We start from the raw sequence: 21,115 nt of genomic DNA, 5'->3' as shown, positions 1-21,115 counted from the left end.
ATAGCAACCTCTTTAGAATCATTCTCTTTTTTTAGAGAGTACTTAAAAATAATTCCATAAGATTGAACATAAGTAGTACCTCTTGTTCTTCTTATATATGCAAATGGTTGAACCCTTGATGATATATGAGTTGCTCTTACCTTCTTGGATTTCCTAAAAGCTTTACCTTGAAAATAAAGTTTTAGTGATGGAGATTTTGATTTTTATGGACTGTGAATATAGTTAATGATGGGGATTTAAAGTAATATTAAAGTGAATGATTATAGGTGTGGTAATATGGTGGTGAAGTTTGAGTTAATCAATGGTTATGAGATTTAGAAAGTTGGAGAGGTGTTGCTTTGGAGAATAAGAATGAATGAGGATGAGAAAGTGAAGTTCATGGGGTAAAATATTGTGTTTTTGAAATATTTGAAGAAGCAGAAACACAACTATATTTTTAGAGCTACCTAGATCCCTATTATTACCTTGAAAAACCTATAGGTTAGTGCGCTCCTTTTGTTTGTGTATTTAAAGATTGAATTCTATATGAAATATTTAGGTAGTTTCTTCATCTTGGCTTGCAAGTACTTGAAACGTGATTTTCTTCTAAGGGTTGTTAGCGTAGTTAACTATCATATTTGGAGAGGTCATCCCAACCCTGTCAATTTGTGACCACATGACCACTAATTCCACAAATCTCACAAAGCACTGCAAATCGAAGCAACAATTTTCACTGTCTTGAGGATCCCAACCTAAAGCAACACTAGCCCGGTATGCTGGAAGACTTTCCATTACTATATTATGACAAGCATTGGGGCAATTGTTACGGACCATCCAGAGATCCAATAACAAAAAGGCTCAATAATCAATCCAAAGTCATGAGGTGTTGGAGGTACACTGCATATTCTCACAATCTCCAAACTTGTATTAGATCCACATCACATATCGTCCTTCGCTGTTGGATGTCATCCTACGATTCTCCGCATACCTCTCCCACACAATACGTAAGGAATGTTCTAACCATAATTTACTCCTAACTACTTTTCACATAATAAAATACTTGGACGTTGGAATAATAACCTTACACGTCAGTCCCGTCTATGTCGCTTCAGAAACTTATTCATTTTTGGCTCTACCACGAAATAATCGCATTTGGATCCTCTGGAACTCTATGTCTCCTTCTGCTCATTCTACTTTAATCTAAACCTTTAGATTCATCTAATGACAAGAGAGAGAAAAAGGTAAAAAGAATATAAGTCACTAGATTTAAATCCAATGATCAAGCATTGCACATGAGAGGTGGCCGTAGAAAAAACGTAGGAGGAGATCCATATCCGAAATAATCACACATGATAATTTTTTGTTTTTTTTAAATAAACATATACTAAGTTGCACTGTATAAAATATGCAAGAACTATATTATTACCACTCTAATATCTATTGAGAAACTGATAGACGCACAAATTAAGTAACAAAGCTTTGGTGTTGATGCCAAATTAGTTTACATTGCTTCAAACTCTCTCAAATATAAACTTGTTCTTAAATCTTTTTACCAATTTCTTCTAAATTAAATAGCCTTCATATTCTTTTCCAACTCCTGTTTCTTGAACTCAAACTCATCAATTTCAGCCAATTGATTTCTATCAAACCAATCAATAGTTTCCTCCACAGCCTTCTCAAGCCTCTTCACTCTCTCCCTCATTTCATAAACATAATTCTCAAACAAGTTCTTTGCCTTCACCTTCTTCCTCACCTCCTCATCTTCTACCTTATACCTCTCTCCATCCCTCACCATCCTCCTCATCTCTTCACAACTCAACCTTCCCTCCTTGTTGATGATAGTAATCTTCTTTCTCAACCCTTGTGTCTTATCTTCAGCAGTAACCTCTAAAATACCATTCACATCAACATCAAAACAAACATTGATATTTGGAACCTTCCTAGGTGTTGAAGAGAATCCTTGTAGCTCAAATTTCCCAAGCAAAAAGTTATCCTCAGTCTTAACTCCTTCTCCTTCATATACTTTGATCAAAACACTATCTTGATTACAAGAGAGTGTAGAAAAAACACTCTCCTTTTTTGTAGGGATCATTGTATTCTTAGGAATCAAAACAGACATGACACCATCATCTGTCTCAACACCAAGACTAAAAGGCATTACATCCAACAACAACAAGTCTTCAATTTTCTTGTCTCCCTCGTCATTCAATATTGCTGCTTGAACTGCTGCACCATAAGCCACAGCTTCATCAGGATTAATGCTTTTGCAAGGCTCTTTGATTTCGCCGTTGACTCTAAACATTTCCTTTAACAGTTGTTGAATCTTTGGAATTCTAGTAGACCCTCCTACAAGAACAAAATCATGAACTTGGTTTTTATTAATCTTTGCCTCACTCAAACACTTTTCCACAGTCTCCATGCACTTTCTGAACAAATCTTTGTTTATTTCCTCAAACAAAGCTCTAGTAACAGTGACATGTAGATCAATTCCTCCACATAGAGAATCAAGCTCAATGGTTGTCATTGAAGTTGAAGAAAGTAATCTTTTTGCTTTCTCACATGCTGACCTTAACCTCCCCAAAACTTTGGAGTTTTCACTGATGTTTAAATCCTTGTTATACTTTCTACAAAACAGTTCGACAAGACGGTTCACCAAATTGTTATCGAAATCAACACCACCCAAATGAGTATCTCCCAATGTAGCCTTAACCTTGAACATTCCATCATCATTTGTCACCAAGGAAACATCAAAAGTTCCACCCCCAAGATCAAACATAAGCACATTCTTCTCACCTTCTCTCCAGTTCATCTTGTCAAAACCATAAGCAATAGAAGCTGCAGTAGGCTCATTGATGTTTCCCTGCATCTTTTGTAGCCTGTCTCTGAGAGTTGTTGAAGTGAGCAGGAACAGTGATAACAACATCTTTCACTTCATGGCACAAATAGGCTTCAGCATCATCCTTCAACTTTGACAGCACCATGGAAGATATCTCTTGAGGTGAAATACGTTTCTCTTCGCCTTTGTAATTAAACACAATCATTGGTTTGTCTTTGTTGTTTGGGACAACCTTAAAAGGCCAAAGCTTTATGTCTTGTTGAACAGATGGGTCGGAGAATCGCCTACCAATCAAACGTTTGGCATCGAAAACAGTGTTGTGTGGATTAGTGGCTAATTGGTTTATGGCAGCATCACCTATTAGCCTTTCGGTTTCAGTAAAGGCGACATAAGACGGGGTGATGCGGTTTCCTTGGTCATTTGGAATGATCTCAACACGATTGTTTCGCCATACCGCTACGCAACTGTAGGTCGTGCCAAGGTCGATGCCTATGGCTTTTGTTTTTGTTGCTGCCATGACAGTTGAGAGTTTTAGAGGAGAGAACAAAAGAAGAAGAAAATGTTGTTTTGTGTAGTGAACTGAAAATGTGGATGTTGTTAAGTTAGTCAAAAAGAAGTCTTTATAGGCATAGAATGTGAATTTATTATTACTATAAGAAGACTTTTAGAAGTAAAGTTGGAAAATTGGAAGGTGTGTGGAAAATACACCGAAAATAATTGAGCAAGTGTTGAGGGAGTGGGAAGTGGGTGATTTGGCAATTTCCAAGAACTTTAACTAGGATACTTGATAAAGTATTGGAATTGTATAGTTCAATATTTATTTCTATACTGAAAAAACAAAGGAATTCATGTTAGCTTTTAATATTTTTATGACTTACTTTTTGTGTATCTTTGGATCAATCAACTGATAGCAGTTGTAACAATTCTTTTGTTAATAATCTTGAATCATGTTTCTAAGTTATTGTCTAAAAGTACTAAACCTGCACTTTTACTTGAAATTGAATCCTTGCTAATTGAAAAAAACTAAATAACACATGTTTAGTTGTCTTTTTGTACTATTGTTTGATTCATGAGAGAAAAAATATATGGCAGGTTAACTTAGTTGTGGATGCTCCTTAGTTCCTAGAGGTTCTTTGTAAGAAATACACATTTTCTTAATCACTTATTCACCATTTTAATTGATGCAATCTGTGTCGGCTTGAGTTCTTTTATCTAATTGTTCAAGGGGCTCAACATATCCTTGTATCATAACTGCTTTAATGTAGCAATAATTTTTTTTAGTGACAAGTGATATAAGTATTCTTCTTCTCCCTCGTCATTGCAAAAAAATATTTTATACATTTAATGTTTTTTACTTTTCTTTATTTTATACACTTAATGTTTTTTTACTTTTCTTTATTTTTTTATGCATTTTTTAAGCTAGTAGTACAACTTCACCCTTCCATACTTAACACTCTTTAGAATGGTAAATGAGCCCACAAATAAGAGACATATTTTCTCCTTCAATGTACTCACTTGAATAAAATGGGAATCATTATTGAAAGTTATCACTCAAATCTCAACAAACTTTCACATCTCGAGAACACATTTGGCACACTTGGTTCGATACTACAACCAATACTATACTAAATTTCAATTTCCAAGTTATGAGTAGGGGTGGACAAAAATCCACCATCCGTTAATAACCGACCGACCCATACTACCTGATTGCTTTCGGTCGAGTCAACTTCGGGTTTACGGGTCAAACGGGTTGGCCATCTGGTTTTAAATGGGCAGCAGCGGTTCGGTTCGGATGGAAATATTAGGCCCGTCGGTCATCGAACCCGACCGAATCCAATTAATATCCTCTTATATTATCTTACTTTTACTCGTTTTCCTTCTCTCACTCTCTCATATCTATTCATTCTCACTCTCTCAACAGACAAAAACCCTAATTTTTTCTCTCACTCTCTCACTCATGTTCCTTCTTCTCTTCTTCGCCGCCGTGTTAATCTTCATTCATCTGTCCTTGTTTCACCTTTACCTCCTTCTCTTATCATAACCGCACCATCTGTTTACCTTCATAGTCTTCTCATACTAATGTTGCCTTCATAAATTGTTTATTTTCAGGTGTTGAAGTGATTTAGAGCTACGAGAGGTGGTTATACTACTCTGATGCAAAGAAATCTTACAAAAGGTTTGCTTGGTTGATTTTTAATTTTTTTTAAGGGTTGTTATTTAGGGTTTATTTAACTGTGTATCTCTAAATGTGTTCTAGAGTTAAAGGTTCAACTAAGTGTTTTGATTTTATCTGTGTTTTGATTTTCATATTCAACTAAGTGATGGAATGAATGGTAATTCTTCTTAATGTTTGTTAAGGTTTTGACATTAACATTTGGGTTTTGTGAACATTAAGATAAATTTAGATCTGTTTTGGATTTCGTTGTGTTTTGATTTCTTGTTCTAAACCGACTTGTATGAAAAAACTTGAAACAGCTGCAGTATTTTATTTTCAGGTGCTTGACTGACTTGAAGCTATCATATGTGGTTCTACTTTGATGAAGTTAATCTTACAAGAGGTTAGTTGTTGTTGATTTTTAAGTTAAGGGTTGTTATTTAGGTTTTCTTCTCTATAAGTGATGTAGATCTATGGTTAGCATTTGAGTTTTTGTAAACTTTAAGATTAACTCAGATTTGTATCAATTTTGGTTGTGCTTTGATTTTGAGATTCCACAGAGTGATGTAATGAAGGTGATTCTTATTTCAAGGTAATAGTTATTAAGGTTTTGACATTAACCTTTGATTCTTATCTTTGGCAAGGTTTTGATTACTCTCTTGATTTTTTTTTCTAATTTGTTTAATCTTGTTGCAGCATATCTCCAAAGTTTCCTGAAATTATAGATCTTGAAAAGGGAACTCTCTAAACAACAAAGGTATTGATAAAAACTTAAGGCCAAGGAGTATTCTAATTTTGTTGTCAAAGATTTTTCCTATTTCTCTGTCTAATTATAGTAAAGTTCATTTTCTTTTTCTTGTTTGAAAAACTGGTTTACTATCACAATTTCATAGTTTGATTAGTGTCTTATTGTCTATGTAGACAAAACTCAGAACCCCTGTAGACTTGGTTGCAAGAAGGAAGATTTACTGGTTGAGAGTTACACTTTATACAAGTAAATCTAACTTTTATACAAGTAAGTTTTATTTACTGTGATTATAGTTTCTGTTTATTGTGATTTTGATGGGTCAAGTGATTTGTGTTTCAACCCACAGGGATTCTGTTTATTGTGATTATGATGGTTCAAGTGATTTGTGTTTCAACCAACAGGGGGTATAAAGGCCTAAAGTTGTTACCTTTGAGCATTTTATTTTTATATTGTTGGTATAGACCAACATTATTCCACTAGAAGTGTTTTGGTTTCTTTGTTTATTATGATGTTTATTATCGTGTTCATAGGATGTATGAATGGTTTTTTTTGCTTGTTAATTATTATGGTCCTTCTAAATTCTAATACTTTTCCAATCATTTCAACTACAGAAAAATATAATAGCTCTAAGCATGTCCTCAAACTGAAACTAAAGAAATCATCACAAATATTTTCTATGATTGTGTTGTTCAAGTTAATTCTACTCTACTGGTTTCTTCGTTTGAATTTAGAGTTTCCTGATGATAATACTTAGCAAAATTTATGTTAATTAAACCAATAAAAATGTGTTCTTTTTCTGATAAATCATTCTCTCTTGTTATGTGTTAATGTATGATTTAAGAGAATTTATTGAATTTAATGTTATTGATTCAAATCAAATATTATCACTTATTCAATACTAATTTTGCATTGGGTCATGCTAACGAGTGCCCCGGGAGCACTCTTTAAGATTTCCAAATAAAGAAAATATTGTCTACATAAATTAATCAATTTAATTTTCAATTCATTAAATACAAATATTTTCAATAAAAACATACATTTTGTTACTTAAAAGAAGTCAATTATTTCTATTTTTAATGCAATGAATATAAGTATTGATAACAAAATATTCCTTTTTAAACTCTTAAGGCACTCGTTAGCATTTCCCTTTTGCATTAATAATTTTTTTGAATGTTATTGAATTGATGAGTTTTAAAGTTTGAGTATGGATGGGTTTTGTTTAACCTTTGAATTTTATCATTAATTTTGTTCATTTATTCTATCAATTTATTATTAATAGGATTTTGTTTTTTATCAAAATAATAATTCTTATTATTATTATTCACAGTTTTATATTAACTTTTCTTTTTAGTTTATTATAAATTTATGGGTTAATGAACTTTTGGTCCCTCTAAATATTGCAGATTTCGTTTTTAGTCCCTCCAAAATTTTCCTTTAAGAAATCGTCCCTTCAAAATTTTTCGTCTAAACTATTGGTCCCTAACGTCAAATTTGCTAAAGATTAGCTACGACTTTAGCCACTAATTAGCTACGAAATTTGACGTTAGGGACCAATAGTTCGGAAGAAAAATTTTGAAGGGACAATTTCTTGAAAGAAAATTTTGGAGGGACTAAAAACAAAATTTGAAATATTTAAAGGGACGAAAAAGTTCATTAACCCTAAATTTATTATTTTTGTTGGTTGACTATTATTACTGTTTTTAAATGTTTGACAGGTATTACATAAATATGAAGGTATCTTAAGGATGACATGGAGGAAGTATGGACATATCACATTTTATGTCACAGAAGGATCGATATTCAGTTTAAATGTCTATTTAAGTTGTAATAATAATATATGTGAAACACTTTATATTGGGTTTTTATTATATTTTTTAATGTTTTAATTAAAATAATTTTAGTAAAGATTTAGGTTAGATAATTTTATATTTTTTAATGTAAAAATGAAATATAATAATTTAAATTTTTAATATGGTAGTTAAGTGAAGATAATATAGTTATACATTTTAAAATGGGAAAAATGAATTTAATTGGGCTAGAAATACAAACCGGCCCAACAATTGAGTTAAGTTAACCTGAAAAATAGAATTTATTGACTTTATTTTGGGCTTAAAAATCAAATTGATCCAATAAAATTAATCGAAAAAACCGATGCTACAAACCGAACCATTTTAAATCGAACCCGAAAAAACCAAAGAGAAAAACGATCGGAAGTTGGGCCTAATTATCTCACCCGTGGATTGGTTTGGTTCAGTGGTTTGGGCCTGAATCCGAACCGAATCGTTGTCCACCCCTAGTTATGAGTGTGTTTGACGTATGAACTTGCAGTCTATAAATAATCTGATAAATGTGGGTCAACAATCACCATCATCCAAGGGAGAAGGGGGTTCAGGTCAACAACAACCGCACAAACCTTCACAATCACTTGGAATGCCAATAACTGTACTTCTTCAAAATGCTTATAGAGCTGCCACAATTGCTCCACCAAAGAATCCAATGGTAATGACTGTTTTTCGCCAGAAAACAATTAGACATAGGGATACAATATATCAGGTATCAGTTCTCTCAATTACTTAATCATATTATAAGACATATGATTCAAAACAAGGTTCAACAAGTTATGGACTTAGAGATCAAATGAATCCATTTGGGTGATAGAGTGGTCACTAGAGCTGTCAAAATGGGCTCGGCCCATCGAGTCGTCCCATAAGCTCAACAATTTAGTGTGGGCAGAGCCGCAAAATGCCTTAGAAAAACACAACCCTGTCTTTTTGGGCCAGCTCATCGAGCCTATGTTTTTCATGGACTGGGCCGGGCGGGGCCAAACGGGTTTCGGGCTGGCCCATCAAAAAAATATTTTGGTAAATTTTGGAAGAAAAAGATTGAGATAAGATATGATTGCATAAATGTGTTTTCAGGTGATAAAGAAAATTTAAAGAGGATGAATATATATTTTCTAGATGATGTGATCAAGAAAATGGTTGTGAGATGAATATATATCGCCTTATGATATTATTATGCATGCATACATGTCATATGTTGGTTGACACGCCATCAGGCTAGTAGTAAAAAATCAAAGACCAATAGGTAACTATTCAATTCTGCAAGCATGGACAAGTTTTCCACTTGTATCAATTAATTATACAACATACCAGCAATGACTTTATGTACGACTATTGCCCTTGGTAAGTTTGATGACACCTCAATCTTTTGTTAGTTATATTGGTAAATTTTCATGGATCATAAATTCACTTTACCAGTGTGATACATTGGTGATATTTAAAAATTCAACAAGAAACAATGTGGGTGAATTAAGAAAATCCATGGGTAAATCCCCCACCTTAGATCCTTTTTCAATAGGGTTTTTGAAACCTCCCAAACAATATGTTGTGACAACCAACTTCAGCCAAGGCTAAACCTCTTGGACAACAATTGTTGAATATCAACCTCATAGGTGATACATTCAAAATGTATTTTTGGGATTCAAATTAAGCCCATATATAATCATATGTATAGGAATTCATATCTTGAGAGATCAAATAGATAGGGGTTTATGCCCAGAGGTTAGAAGACTCCAAACTTTTCTAGCTTTTCATGGGAAGATAACAAGTCGACAATGTTGATCAAGTAACACAGAGAGAGAGAGAGAGAGAGAGATGATAAAATATATTTTAACCTTTAAAGAAAAGTTTTATTTTACTTAATTGATTTTAAGAAAAGAGAGGAAGCGAATATCATACTAGTTCGACCTTAAGCCATGCGCCATAATCTAGTCCGCATTGATTTCCCCTTAAGAGTTCCATTAACAAAAGAGATTTTATCATATGTCTAAACCACAAAATTCTTACACAAAGCTTCTATCTCATGTTTAGATTGAAACTTTTATAATGATATCAAAGTTTACGAGAAAATCATGTGGAACTATGTGCTTGCAGGTATAAAGTGATTAAACCTCATAGATAAGAAAGACGTTCTTAGACCTGATAACAAGGTATAAAGACAAGCAATCACTAAAGTTGGTTCAAGTTCAAGCGGTCAAAGATGCACAAGATAGTTTTATGTCCACTAGTGACATCCTTTGATGATGGCATCTAAATTGAAGATATCTCAAGCCTCATTCACGAGAATATTCAAATGAAGTTCTCATATGATTGGTATATATGACAAAGAACTTGAAGCTTTCGATGATGAAAGAGAGGAAGTGTGAAAGTTTGCCTGATCGTGTATGAATGATTAATGTTTTGTAAAAACACAAGAGCATTTTCGTAATGTAGTATGGATAAATCACACACTCACTAAAATTGTTTTTGAAACCTCTATTTTTCAAATAAAATCACCCAATTTTTTTTGAAGCAAAACCAGATGATTTCAAAATTGTCAAATTGATTAAGGCGACTTTTAAACTGCCCAACTAATTAGACCAAATACATAATCGATTAGATAAGGGGAAAACAAGTCTATAATCAATTATAACATTGTTTTAATGAATTATAACATCTCTCTATCAAAACCTTTTAAATTGGGATCAAACAATCGATTATTTGTGGTACCTTATCGATTAGACTTATGACCGAATCGATTACGTGAGTTAATTTTCCCATGGATTGTTTCATTTTATGAGCTATCATCTGACCTATAAATACAGGAATTCCCCTTCATTTCTTATCATCTATAAAATTTGATATATCACTTCACTTTCCTCTCCCTCCCTCTCTCAATCTCTCTCTAAAATATTTTTTTCTTTCTCTCACATAAGTTTAGTCATAGCTTATTGAGACATGTTCTTCAGCTTAGTGACAAAGTTGTTCTGAAATGGGTATTATTGTAAATTCACCAAGGGTTCTTTTTTTCTCTTGAGTGAATTATTCTTCCTTAGGAAGTGTTTGTTTGGGTTTGGAGCTAAAGATGTTAAAAGCTCTCTTTGGGGGATTAGTGTTAGTCTCCATTTGGTTTGTGAGCTCCGCCACTTGAGGAAAAGCTCTCCTTCTGGGTTAGTGAAGATAACCAGTGAAAAATATTCATATTTATTCTTGAGCTCAGCCTAGTATAAAAGCTCAGTTGGTGCAAAATCATCCTGGTATAAAATCTCGGTTCATTTTGTGGTCTGCTTGGTATAAAACCTCGTTTCTGCTCGGAGGATAACCAATTCAAAACTCCATCTTGGTTCGAGATAATTTCGTATAAAATATCTGTTTGGCTTAGAGACTAACTGCTTGAAGCTCTATTTGTTGTTTGGCATGAAGACTAATCTCTTTATTCCATTGTTTGCTGTTTGGTTAGAAGTTAACCTGAAACTTCAATTTCCTTGTGTAAGGGGGTTCGTGGGCTTAACATTCTAAAATTTCTGAAGCATGATTTGATACTCTTAAGATCAATTCTTAGGGAGAGAAGTATGTCATTTCTTTAAGACTGAACATCTATAAATATTTGGTGTTATCTCTCTTCCCTTAATTTTTTACTTTCTACTCATTTTTTTAATTTCAAAGTAGCTTGGTGGGCCTCTAGTTGTTATGTTGATATGCAACTTGGATTGGAAAATAATGCTATTATTCTCAATTTCATAATGGTTCTTTTGCTACAAGATTCTGCACTGTCTTTTTATCAACAATAATACAATATGAATATCTAATATATTTAAGCAATAATTAGAACATTGTTGATTAATTTATGAAACAAATCGTGTTGAATTACACCATTCATATGGTATTTATAAGGAAGACTATACAACCTTGTACAATAAACAATGAACAAGGCACAATGCCAATTACAAAACAACATCCAAAATAACAAAACCAGTACAAATGCCAATTATATTTCCACAAAGGAATAAGGCACAATGCCAATTACAAAATAGCTTCATAAATAATCCAATACCAGTACAAGACCTATGTGAATCACCCCTAACATCCCAATTCTACTACAAATATGTAACAGTATCCAACAAGGACCATCAACATTGACAATACAAATCTCGTACATGTTAATACCCCTAGTCCCAAAATCCTCACATCAGCCCTGCAAACTTAGCTAAATAAATTACACCTGTAAACAATTGACAACTGCACAAATACAGTGGGAGGCATCGCTTCATCACTTCACCGACTTTCAATTTGAAAATACTATGTCATTGCTTAAGCGTATAGATGTTGATTATAAAGAACTATCTTGAGGATGCTCTACATCTGCTCCAAGAGTAGGACAACATCTTTTGTTGTGACTAGTTGCACCGCATATCCCACATGTCTCTGTCCGCTTGCGTCTCCCCGATGTACCAACAATCACTGATTGACAACCCTTGCTTTTTGAACATGAAGGGTTAAGTATATTTTCCAAGCCCTCTGCAACATGAACATTATTTGGAACATGTACATTATGTGGAACATCTTCATTGTCGTACTTCAATTTAAGCCTGCTGAGTTCATTAGTCAAATATTCCAAATATTTTTTGTAATCATCAACATCCATATACGACAAGTCAGCAACCTCCTTACTAAGATTCGCCAAATTAGCATGCCTAGCCACCAAATGTGAATCCTAGTAGTGTGAACCATCTTGATAACTTCCACTGATAGACTCCTTCGCAAATAATGACCAACGATTCAACACAAGAGCCTTAGGAAAATCAACAATATCAATATAAACCATGATAGAAACAATGTGCTCATATGAAATCCCAATAGATTTTATTCTAAGACATGAGCATCTGAACTCGTTATTTGATGGATAGTGGGAAACACGCCATCCATTCCCTTGGGCTCAAAATGTTGTCACTGCATAAATGGTAAAGGATACCATATCTTGAGTATCTAATACAAATATTAGCGATACCTTTTTTACATCTCGAATATCTCTTTGGTCCATTGCTTTGAAGCTGACCTCCCAAGCGCCCTAAGATTGGTGTGCAACACTGCCTGTCCATATTGGGAATCAAAATCAGCTTGAACCTCTCTAAAGCGAAAATATGTCATGCACCTGTGGAATTGCTTAACAAAATTAGTCATATTCATCTTCGAGTGTACAAACTGACCCATATGGCTATGAAATTGTTCACACCACGACGTCGTTCTTATTCCTGCAAAGAAATTTCCCCGAATAAGAGTTGTTGCCCACATCTTTCTTTTCTGGTACAACTCATGGATCCAATTGTTCTCTTCTAAACCAAACCTTTCTACCATTTCATTCCACAAATTCTCAAATTTCCATACATCGTGATCCCTGAGCATGCATCTTTTGAAGTCAGGGATGAAATTGGGATTGCCAATGTTGGATATTACATTTCGTAGGAGATGTCATGCACATAACATATGATAACTGTTGGGAAAAAATTTCTTGATTGCATTTCTCATAGCAACATCATCGACTATTATTACAGATATTGGTGTCTTACCGTCCCAGCAACCATACATGTCCCTTCAACCTCATTTGATACAATGGCAATAGCAAATATAATCGTCTAGTTATGGTGATTAACACCAGAAAAAATAACAAACGGTGATAAATGAATTAAATGATGAAGAAATGAAATAAATGATAAATGAAATAAATGAGAGGAAATTGATAAAGTTTAATTATGGATAAATGAAATAAATGAGAGGAAATTGATAAATATTAATGACATATTTATTGGGTGTGGAGAGATCTATGATAACAGTGGTGCACCTCATATCCAACGGCTGTGATTGATTTGAAACCCAAAAAAAGGTGTCTCACGTGAGAGACCTATGTGCATAGCACACAAGAGACGGCGTCAATTGAGTTGACTCATAAACCTAACGAGTCGAACTATTTACAGTTTAAATTCAATTTATTTAGTTAACAAACTTAATTTTTTGCTCATATTTAACTCATTTAGTTCATGAACTTAGTTCAGCGATTTAATTGTCAAACTGAATTCCGAACTATTTTTAAATTGATTTGGTTCATTATCTGACCCTAAACTCAAATTAAAAAAATGTGTTTTATTTATTTCAACACTGGTAATTTATACATACAATCTAACCATATTACAACATTGTACTATTACTTTATTTAATATGTTTACACGATAATTAATGAAAAAAACTCACTTCTTTTGTTAAAATTCTAATTCAGTAGGTTTGTACACTCCAATATGTATTGAATATAAACCATTTCATTTGAAGAATTTTTTTTTTGAATAACCATTATTTTAAAAAAAATTCCAAAAATAACTAGGTTTTCAAAAAAATTACACAAATGTCACTTTTTTGCTAAAAACAACACGTTGTCGCCAGGGGGGGTGGCGACAACAATGGGCCATAAGTGTACTCGCCAGTGGACTTGGCGCCTACGTGTATGTTTTAGGTGTTGTCGCCACCCCCCCCTGGCGACAACACCCCCCCCCTATTTTTTTTTTCTTTTTTTTTTGTAATTTTTTTTCTTTAACATAATTTCTTCTAAATTTTTTTTATGTTATATTTTTCAAATATTATTTCAACATGGATTTTTTAAATAATTTTTTTTTTCCATGGTATTATATTTTCGGTAATTTTTTACTTTCAATATTAATGTTTTCAGTATTATTTTCTCTTAAATGTTTGTAAATTTTATTGGTTCCAAATATTTTTTCCATGGTAATATTTGGTAATTTCTTTCAATATGTATCATGAATCCATTATTTTTTTGGTAATCTTTTTTGTGTTGTAACCCATAAAATTTATAAAAAAAAGGAATTTTTTTTTTGAATAACCATTTTTTTAAAAAAAATTCCAAAAATAACTAGGTTTTCAAAAAAATTACACAAATGTCACTTTTTTGCTAAAAACAACACGTTGTCGCCAGGGGGGGGTGGCGACAACAATGGGCCATAAGTGTACTCGCCAGTGGGCCTGGCGCCTACGTGTGTGTTTTAGGTGTTGTCGCCACCCCCCCCGGCGACAACCCCCCCCCCCCCCCCCTTATTTTTTTTTTCTTTTTTTTTTTTTGTAATTTTTTTTCTTTACCATAATTTCTCTTAAATTTTTTTTAGTATTTTTTTTTAATAACTACAATTTTTTAATATTATTTTTTAGTATTTTTTTTAGTATTTTTTTTAACAACAATTTTTCAATAATTTTTTTATATTGTTTTTTTTATCTATCTTGTTAAAATTATTTTTGGAAGTTGGTGGTGGATTCATTATTTTGAAAGTTGGACATTCGTTAAAATAATTATATATTAAAATACAATAACGATACATTGACGATACAAATACATTAAAATTAAAGACATTTCAAAATACATTAACGATACAAATACATTATAATTAAAAACATTACAAAATACATTCACGATACAAATAAAAATCTTATTGCGCGCCACGTGGACCATGGTACGATCCACATTGAGGTTGCCTAATGGGTCGTGTAGACGGGTCACGAGTTGGTAATGCCCCCCTATTCCTGCGACGACGCCCCCCTCTATTTGGTTCGTCTTGTGCCAGAGTCGACGGCCCCTCAATGAAACCTGGGTCTTCAACATCTTGACCTATAGAATTCCCTCCATAGGATAGGCGGGTGCCCGCGGCGCTGTCGAAGCTTTGTCTAGGCGGGTTGAAATTCCTCCTAGTGGGTGCGGCCTGGAAGTTTTGGAAGTTGGTGGTGGATCCGGTTTGGTTAAAATACAATGGTTGTGGCGGTGTGTTGAGGTCAAATTGTTGGTTGGGGTACTGTGATGTGTGTTGGTCGAATGTGGTGTATTGCGGGTATTCTTCTTCTATGCCCATGTCGGGGGTCATTGGTGGTGATCTTGAAGAGCTCCCCGCATGGAATTCTTGGAAATGTGATCTAGAAGAGCTCCCTACATGGAATTGTTGATTTTGTGGTTGAGTTTGGGATGGAAAAAACTGGTGGAGTTGTTGGGAATGTTGTTGGTAAAAAGGTGTTTGTGGTTGCATTGGTTGTTGGTGGTAACTTTGTTGTTGTTGGTGTTGTTGTGGGTAATGTTGTTGTTGGTAATTTGGTGGTGGTTGTTGTTGTTGTTGGTAATTTGGTGGCGGTGGTTGTTGTTGTTGTTGGTGGTAATTTGGTGGTGGTTGTTGTTGTCCTCCAAAATATGGAGGTTGTGCTCGCGGGTCAGCTAAATAGAAAGGGGCAGACACAATCATTTCAGGATTTGTGACCGATTTGTACCAGTTTACATAGTCAACAGTTGGCTTCATTTCTCCCGGCGCCACAGGAAATTCTAGAACCGTTTTTGATCGACGAGCCCATATTTTACGTTGATCTATAGCAAACGACTTGTAATTTTCAACGTACCACTGTTCGCTAACCTTCGCAAGATGCCAACGTCCCAAACAGTCAGGCTCAGGTGGGTCAGGGATACCTTGATGCATGCCGAATTGGAGCTTGACACGGTCACTCGGGTGCATCTCCACAGTGGTGAACCGTATGATGGGTGATTTTGCTGTCCAAATAGCCGCCTCGTCAAGGTCGGGTACGTGGTCCAATTCCAAGTAAGGACGCCAAATAAACTGCAAAGCAAATAATATTAATTTCAAAATATAGAAGATAGTTATTTTTAAAAATATATTTAGAAAATGGACATTTTTAGAGGTATTACATCTTGGGGTCCTAGTCGATCTAATATTTGGCGGTAGATAATGATTTTGGAATCAGGCGTTTTGGACCAATCCATTCCGAGTGCATTGAACCTAAACACATTAAAAGATATAAATCAATATAGTTACAAATAATAATAGAATAAAAAGCAATAATTAAAATAAGATCCAAAAGTTACCTTGAAGCGTAAGGGAAGGCGTAACTGTTTGGATTTGCAGGGGCCAATACCGGCATTCTCCACCATGCCCATGCTTGTAGCAAGAATGCACATCCACTAAATGTACAACTATCCTTTTTTGCACATTTGCACAAGGAACTATATAGGTATGCCAACACAGCCGAACCCCAACTATATGTCTTTATTGCATCAATGTCCCCAAGTAAACACAAGTACATAAAATTAACACTATTTCCCGTGCCTTCGGGAAATAGAAACTTACCAAACAACAACATAATATACATCCTAGTTTTCTGCAGTATAGTTTCTTCGTCAGAAAACTGATCCAATAGAAGCCCAGCATAAGCTAGCTGAAGGCCAGCAAGCTTTATACCTTGGCCCCTACCCCTTTGTTGCCCCTCACCCTCTATTAAATCCACACCCAACAATTCGACGCATAGGGCGTTTGGTTGTTGGACATTTCCATACACTGCCTTTCCATTTGTTTTGAGACCCAATAACATGTACACGTCCTCTAGAGTGAAGGTACATTCACCCATTGGGGACGAGATTCCCTGCAGTGTCTTGTCCCGTCAAGTCTGTGGTGGGGACGAGATTCCCTGCAGTGTCTTGTCCCGTCAAGTCTGTGGTGGGGACGAGATTCCCTGCAGTGTCTTGTCCCGTCATGTCTGTGGTGGGGACGAGATTCCCTGCAGTGTCTTGTCCCGTCATGTCTGTGGTGGGGACGAGATTCCCTGCAGTGTCTTGTCCCGTCATGTCTGTGGTGGGGACGAGATTCCCTGCAGTGTCTCGTCTTGTCATGTTTATTTTAAATTATTGCATGCAGTGATTTATCATAATTTTTAATTCATTTAAAACATATGATTATAATATATTTTGAGGATTTTATATTAAATTAGCGCAGATATATATATTATGGAAAACATTAATTCATTCATTAATTAAAAAGGTACATTGCCAATAACCAACACAGAAACTAAAACATCTAAGAAAATAACACATAACAACTTGTAGTACACGCTCGATCATTGCAACACTTAATCTAAACTACTCGAGTATCACTGCAAGAACAAGTGGATCTTCAACGCCTCGGTTAACCTCTCCACTGTGTGTCCAAAACATTAGATCCACGTCCACATCGTCTTTCACACGGTCCCAATAATACATGTAGGTGCCTTCTGGATTATTATCCGTCAACGTAATGTATGGACAACGGTAATCTATCTGTTTAACTTTTCTGGTCGGACCATCTAGTTGACGAAACCCAGTGTTGATGGCTCTAACAATTCTCTGGAAATTCCAATGGGGGTTAAGAATATATAACTATCTTCTATATTTTGAAATTAATATTATTTGCTTTGCAGTTTATTTGGCGTCCTTACTTGGAATAGGACCACGTACCCGACCTTGACGAGGCGGTTATTTGGACAGCAAAATCACCCATCATACGGTTCACCACTGTGGAGATGCACCCGAGTGACCGTGTCAAGCTCCAATTCGGCATGGATCAAGGTATCCCTGACCCAGCTGAGCCTGACTGTTTGGGACGTTGGCATCTTGCGAAGGTTAGCGAACAGTGGTACGTTGAAAATTACAAGTCGTTTGCTATAGATCAGCGTAAAATATGGGCTCGTCGATCAAAAACGGTTCTAGAATTTCCTGTGGCGCCGGGAGAAATGAAGCCAACTATTGACTATGTAAACTGGTACAAATCGGTCACAAATCCTGAAATGATTGTGTCTGCCCCTTTCTATTTAGCTGACCCGCGAGCACAACCTCCATATTTTGGAGGACAACAACAACCACCACCAAATTACCACCAACAACATTACCCACAACAACACCAACAACAACAACAACAAAGTTACCACCAACAACCAATGCAACCACAAACACCGTTTTACCAACAACATTCCCAACAACTCCACCAGTTTTTTCCATCCCAAACTCAACCACAAAATCAACAATTCCATGTAGGGAGCTCTTCTAGATCACATTTCAAAGAATTCCATGCGGGGAGCTCTTCAAGATCACCACCAATGACCCCCGACATGGGCATAGAAGAAGAATACCCGCAATACACCATATTCGACCAACACATCACAGTACCCCAACCAACAATTTGACCTCAACACACCGCCACAACCATTGTATTTTAACCAAACCGGATCCACCACCAACTTCCAAAACTTCCAGGCCGCACCCACTAAGAGGAATTTCAACCCGCCTAGACAAAGCTTCGACAGCGCCGCGGGCACCCGCCTATCCTATGGAGGGAATTCTATAGGTCAAGATGTTGAAGACCCAGGTTTCATTGAGGGGCCGTCGACTCTGGCACAAGACAAACCAAATAGAGGGGGGCGTTGTCGCAGGAATAGGGGGGCATTACCAACTCGTGACCCGTCTACACGACCCATTAGGCAACCTCAATGTGGATCGTACCATGGTCCACGTGGCGCGCAATAAGATTTTTATTTGTATCGTGAATGTATTTTGTAATGTTTTTAATTATAATGTATTTGTATCGTTAATGTATTTTGAAATGTCTTTAATTTTAATGTATTTGTATCGTCAATGTATCGTTATTATATTTTAATATATAATTATTTTAACGAATGTCCAACTTTCAAAATAATGAATCCACCACCAACTTCCAAAAATAATTTTAACAAGATAGATAAAAAAAACAATATAAAAAAATTATTGAAAAATTGTTGTTAAAAAAAAATACTAAAAAATAATATTAAAAAATTGTAGTTATTAAAAAAAAATACTAAAAAAAATTTAAGAAAAATTATGTTAAAGAAAAAAATTACAAAAAAAAAAAAAGAAAAAAAAAATAAGGGGGGGGGGGGGGTGTTGTCGCCAGGGGGGGTGGCGACAACACCTAAAACACACACGTAGGCGCCAGGCCCACTGGCGAGTACACTTATGGCCCATTGTTGTCGCCACCCCCCCTGGCGACAACGTGTTGTTTTTAGCAAAAAAGTAACATTTGTGTAATTTTTTTGAAAACCTAGTTATTTTTGGAATTTTTTTTAAAAAAATAGTTATTCAAAAAAAAAATTCCCATTTGAATGCCATACATATATATCGTAACACTTTTTTAGATTATACACTACTGAGTATGTTTGAAAGAATTCACACTCTTGGCCAAATTCATAACTCTATTGTCTGCATAAGAACAATGTTAGATGTCAAATATGATAATACAAAAATCTCAAAGCAAAAGCTAAAAACATGTAAGTGCATGGTCGAGTTAAATGTTAGTACAGCTAACAACAACCAAACAACCATTACCAAGGCAAGGCAGCAGTTTGTACATATTGTGCTAAAAATTGAGGACAGGTTTGCTTTTCCTGTACGCTAACCTAATTCAACTTATGGTGACAACTACTTTATAGAAGTTAAAGGCATGGGATGTGTACATCCCTAGCTAGTATTGATAAAAATATATATAATATATGAACATTAACAATTAGGTGAAATTGATGTACCAAAATTGACACAACAGGAACTGTTTTACAAATTTGTTTATGGCAAATTTGTTTACGGCAAAACCTCAGTAATTTTCTTTCTTTTTTCTAAGTTGCACCCATGGTTTTAAATTGCGGTTGCGGTCGCGGATGCGGTTGCGGGTGTTGCGATTGCGGCCAATGCGGTTGTTGCGATGCGCATTGCGGCCGTTGCGGCGTGAATTTAAATAAGGAAATATTTGAAATACACCATTAAAAAACACTTAATGTTAATATTTTACGTTATAAATCACATGTAAATTGAGTTTATGGGTTCTCAAATGTTGAATAATGATGAAAATATGTGAAGAAACATGGCTTAAGGTGTTTGAATCGAATTCTAGTATTATTGGACGTGTGATTACAAATCACACCGCAATTGCGGCCCGATGCGGATGCGGAGGCTACCGCATCAGCAATGTTGCGGCTGCAATTGCGGTTGCGGACCGCAATTTAAAACCATGGTTGCACCACTCCACTCCACTCCATTCTTAGTAAAAACATACTTATGCTTTTTCAATATACAAACTCTATGCAACAAAACTAGTTTTATGAGTAGGGAATAAGTCCTTTCTTTCCAACTAACTAATGATATATTTGTACTACTGGTAGGCCTATTTTCCCGTCCAGTTTTCTTATTATATATATTGCCTACTAAGATAACCCAACAATATTTTATTTAGCATCCGTTAAATCCACTCACCAAATCTTTCAGTTACTCTCATAACACATCTCAACATAAAGAACTAAGTTTAATTGCCCCCATCCCTCCCTAAAATAAATAAAATTGTGTACCTTATAATTGAAAGATTGTTGCACGGACTACCTTTCTTTTACAGCCATCACTTGCAAGCTTGGACTCTAATTTTCCATTAGAACATGACACGAAGTTATTAAAACTTCTATGCAACAAAACTATAAATTAAAACAACTATAAATAAAAAAAAAGTTTCAAAATTCAAAATTTAACAATGAAATTTAGCGAAAACAAGTTAGAGAAATGGACAAAAACTTGTGCACACTCAACCACGTTGGTTGGTAAACTCCCTTGAGCCAAACTTACATTCTCTAGATTTTCTTTAATCCTTGTAGCTTTTAGATTTTCTATGCATCGTTATATCGAAAGACATTTTGGAAAGAGAGGAAAA

General features: G+C 35.0%; 1 protein-coding gene and 1 pseudogene across 1 annotated transcript; both read right to left on the bottom strand.

Annotated features, from left to right (window-relative positions):
* Positions 1 to 917: 917 nt before the first annotated feature.
* Positions 918 to 3,394, bottom strand: LOC131640581 (heat shock 70 kDa protein-like; annotated as a pseudogene).
* Positions 3,395 to 14,886: 11,492 nt separating this feature from the next.
* LOC131640583 (serine/threonine-protein phosphatase 7 long form homolog) lies at positions 14,887 to 19,269 on the bottom strand. Its single transcript, XM_058910970.1, has 3 exons — positions 16,453 to 19,269; positions 16,276 to 16,366; positions 14,887 to 16,186 (listed from the first exon to the last, which is right to left on the bottom strand). Exons 1-3 carry the CDS (start codon positions 16,989 to 16,991, stop codon positions 15,023 to 15,025), a joined length of 1,794 nt encoding a protein of 597 aa, XP_058766953.1. The 5' UTR covers positions 16,992 to 19,269; the 3' UTR covers positions 14,887 to 15,022.
* Between the last annotated feature and the right edge of the window lie 1,846 nt (positions 19,270 to 21,115).

This window comes from Vicia villosa, unplaced genomic scaffold (assembly GCF_029867415.1).
Source record: "Vicia villosa cultivar HV-30 ecotype Madison, WI unplaced genomic scaffold, Vvil1.0 ctg.003209F_1_1, whole genome shotgun sequence".
Taxonomy (NCBI): Eukaryota; Viridiplantae; Streptophyta; class Magnoliopsida; order Fabales; family Fabaceae; genus Vicia; species Vicia villosa.
This window is presented reverse-complemented; position numbering and strand designations above follow the sequence as displayed.

Coding starts and splice junctions, on each gene's coding strand:
- LOC131640583 (XM_058910970.1), bottom strand. CDS start 16,991: ATGGGTGAATGTACCTTCACTCTAGAGGACGTGTACATGTTATTGGGT. Junction 16,367..16,452: donor GCCTTCCCTTACGCTTCAAG/GTAACTTTTGGA, acceptor TAATGTGTTTAG/GTTCAATGCACTCGGAATGG. Junction 16,187..16,275: donor ATCGACTAGGACCCCAAGAT/GTAATACCTCTA, acceptor TTTGCTTTGCAG/TTTATTTGGCGTCCTTACTT.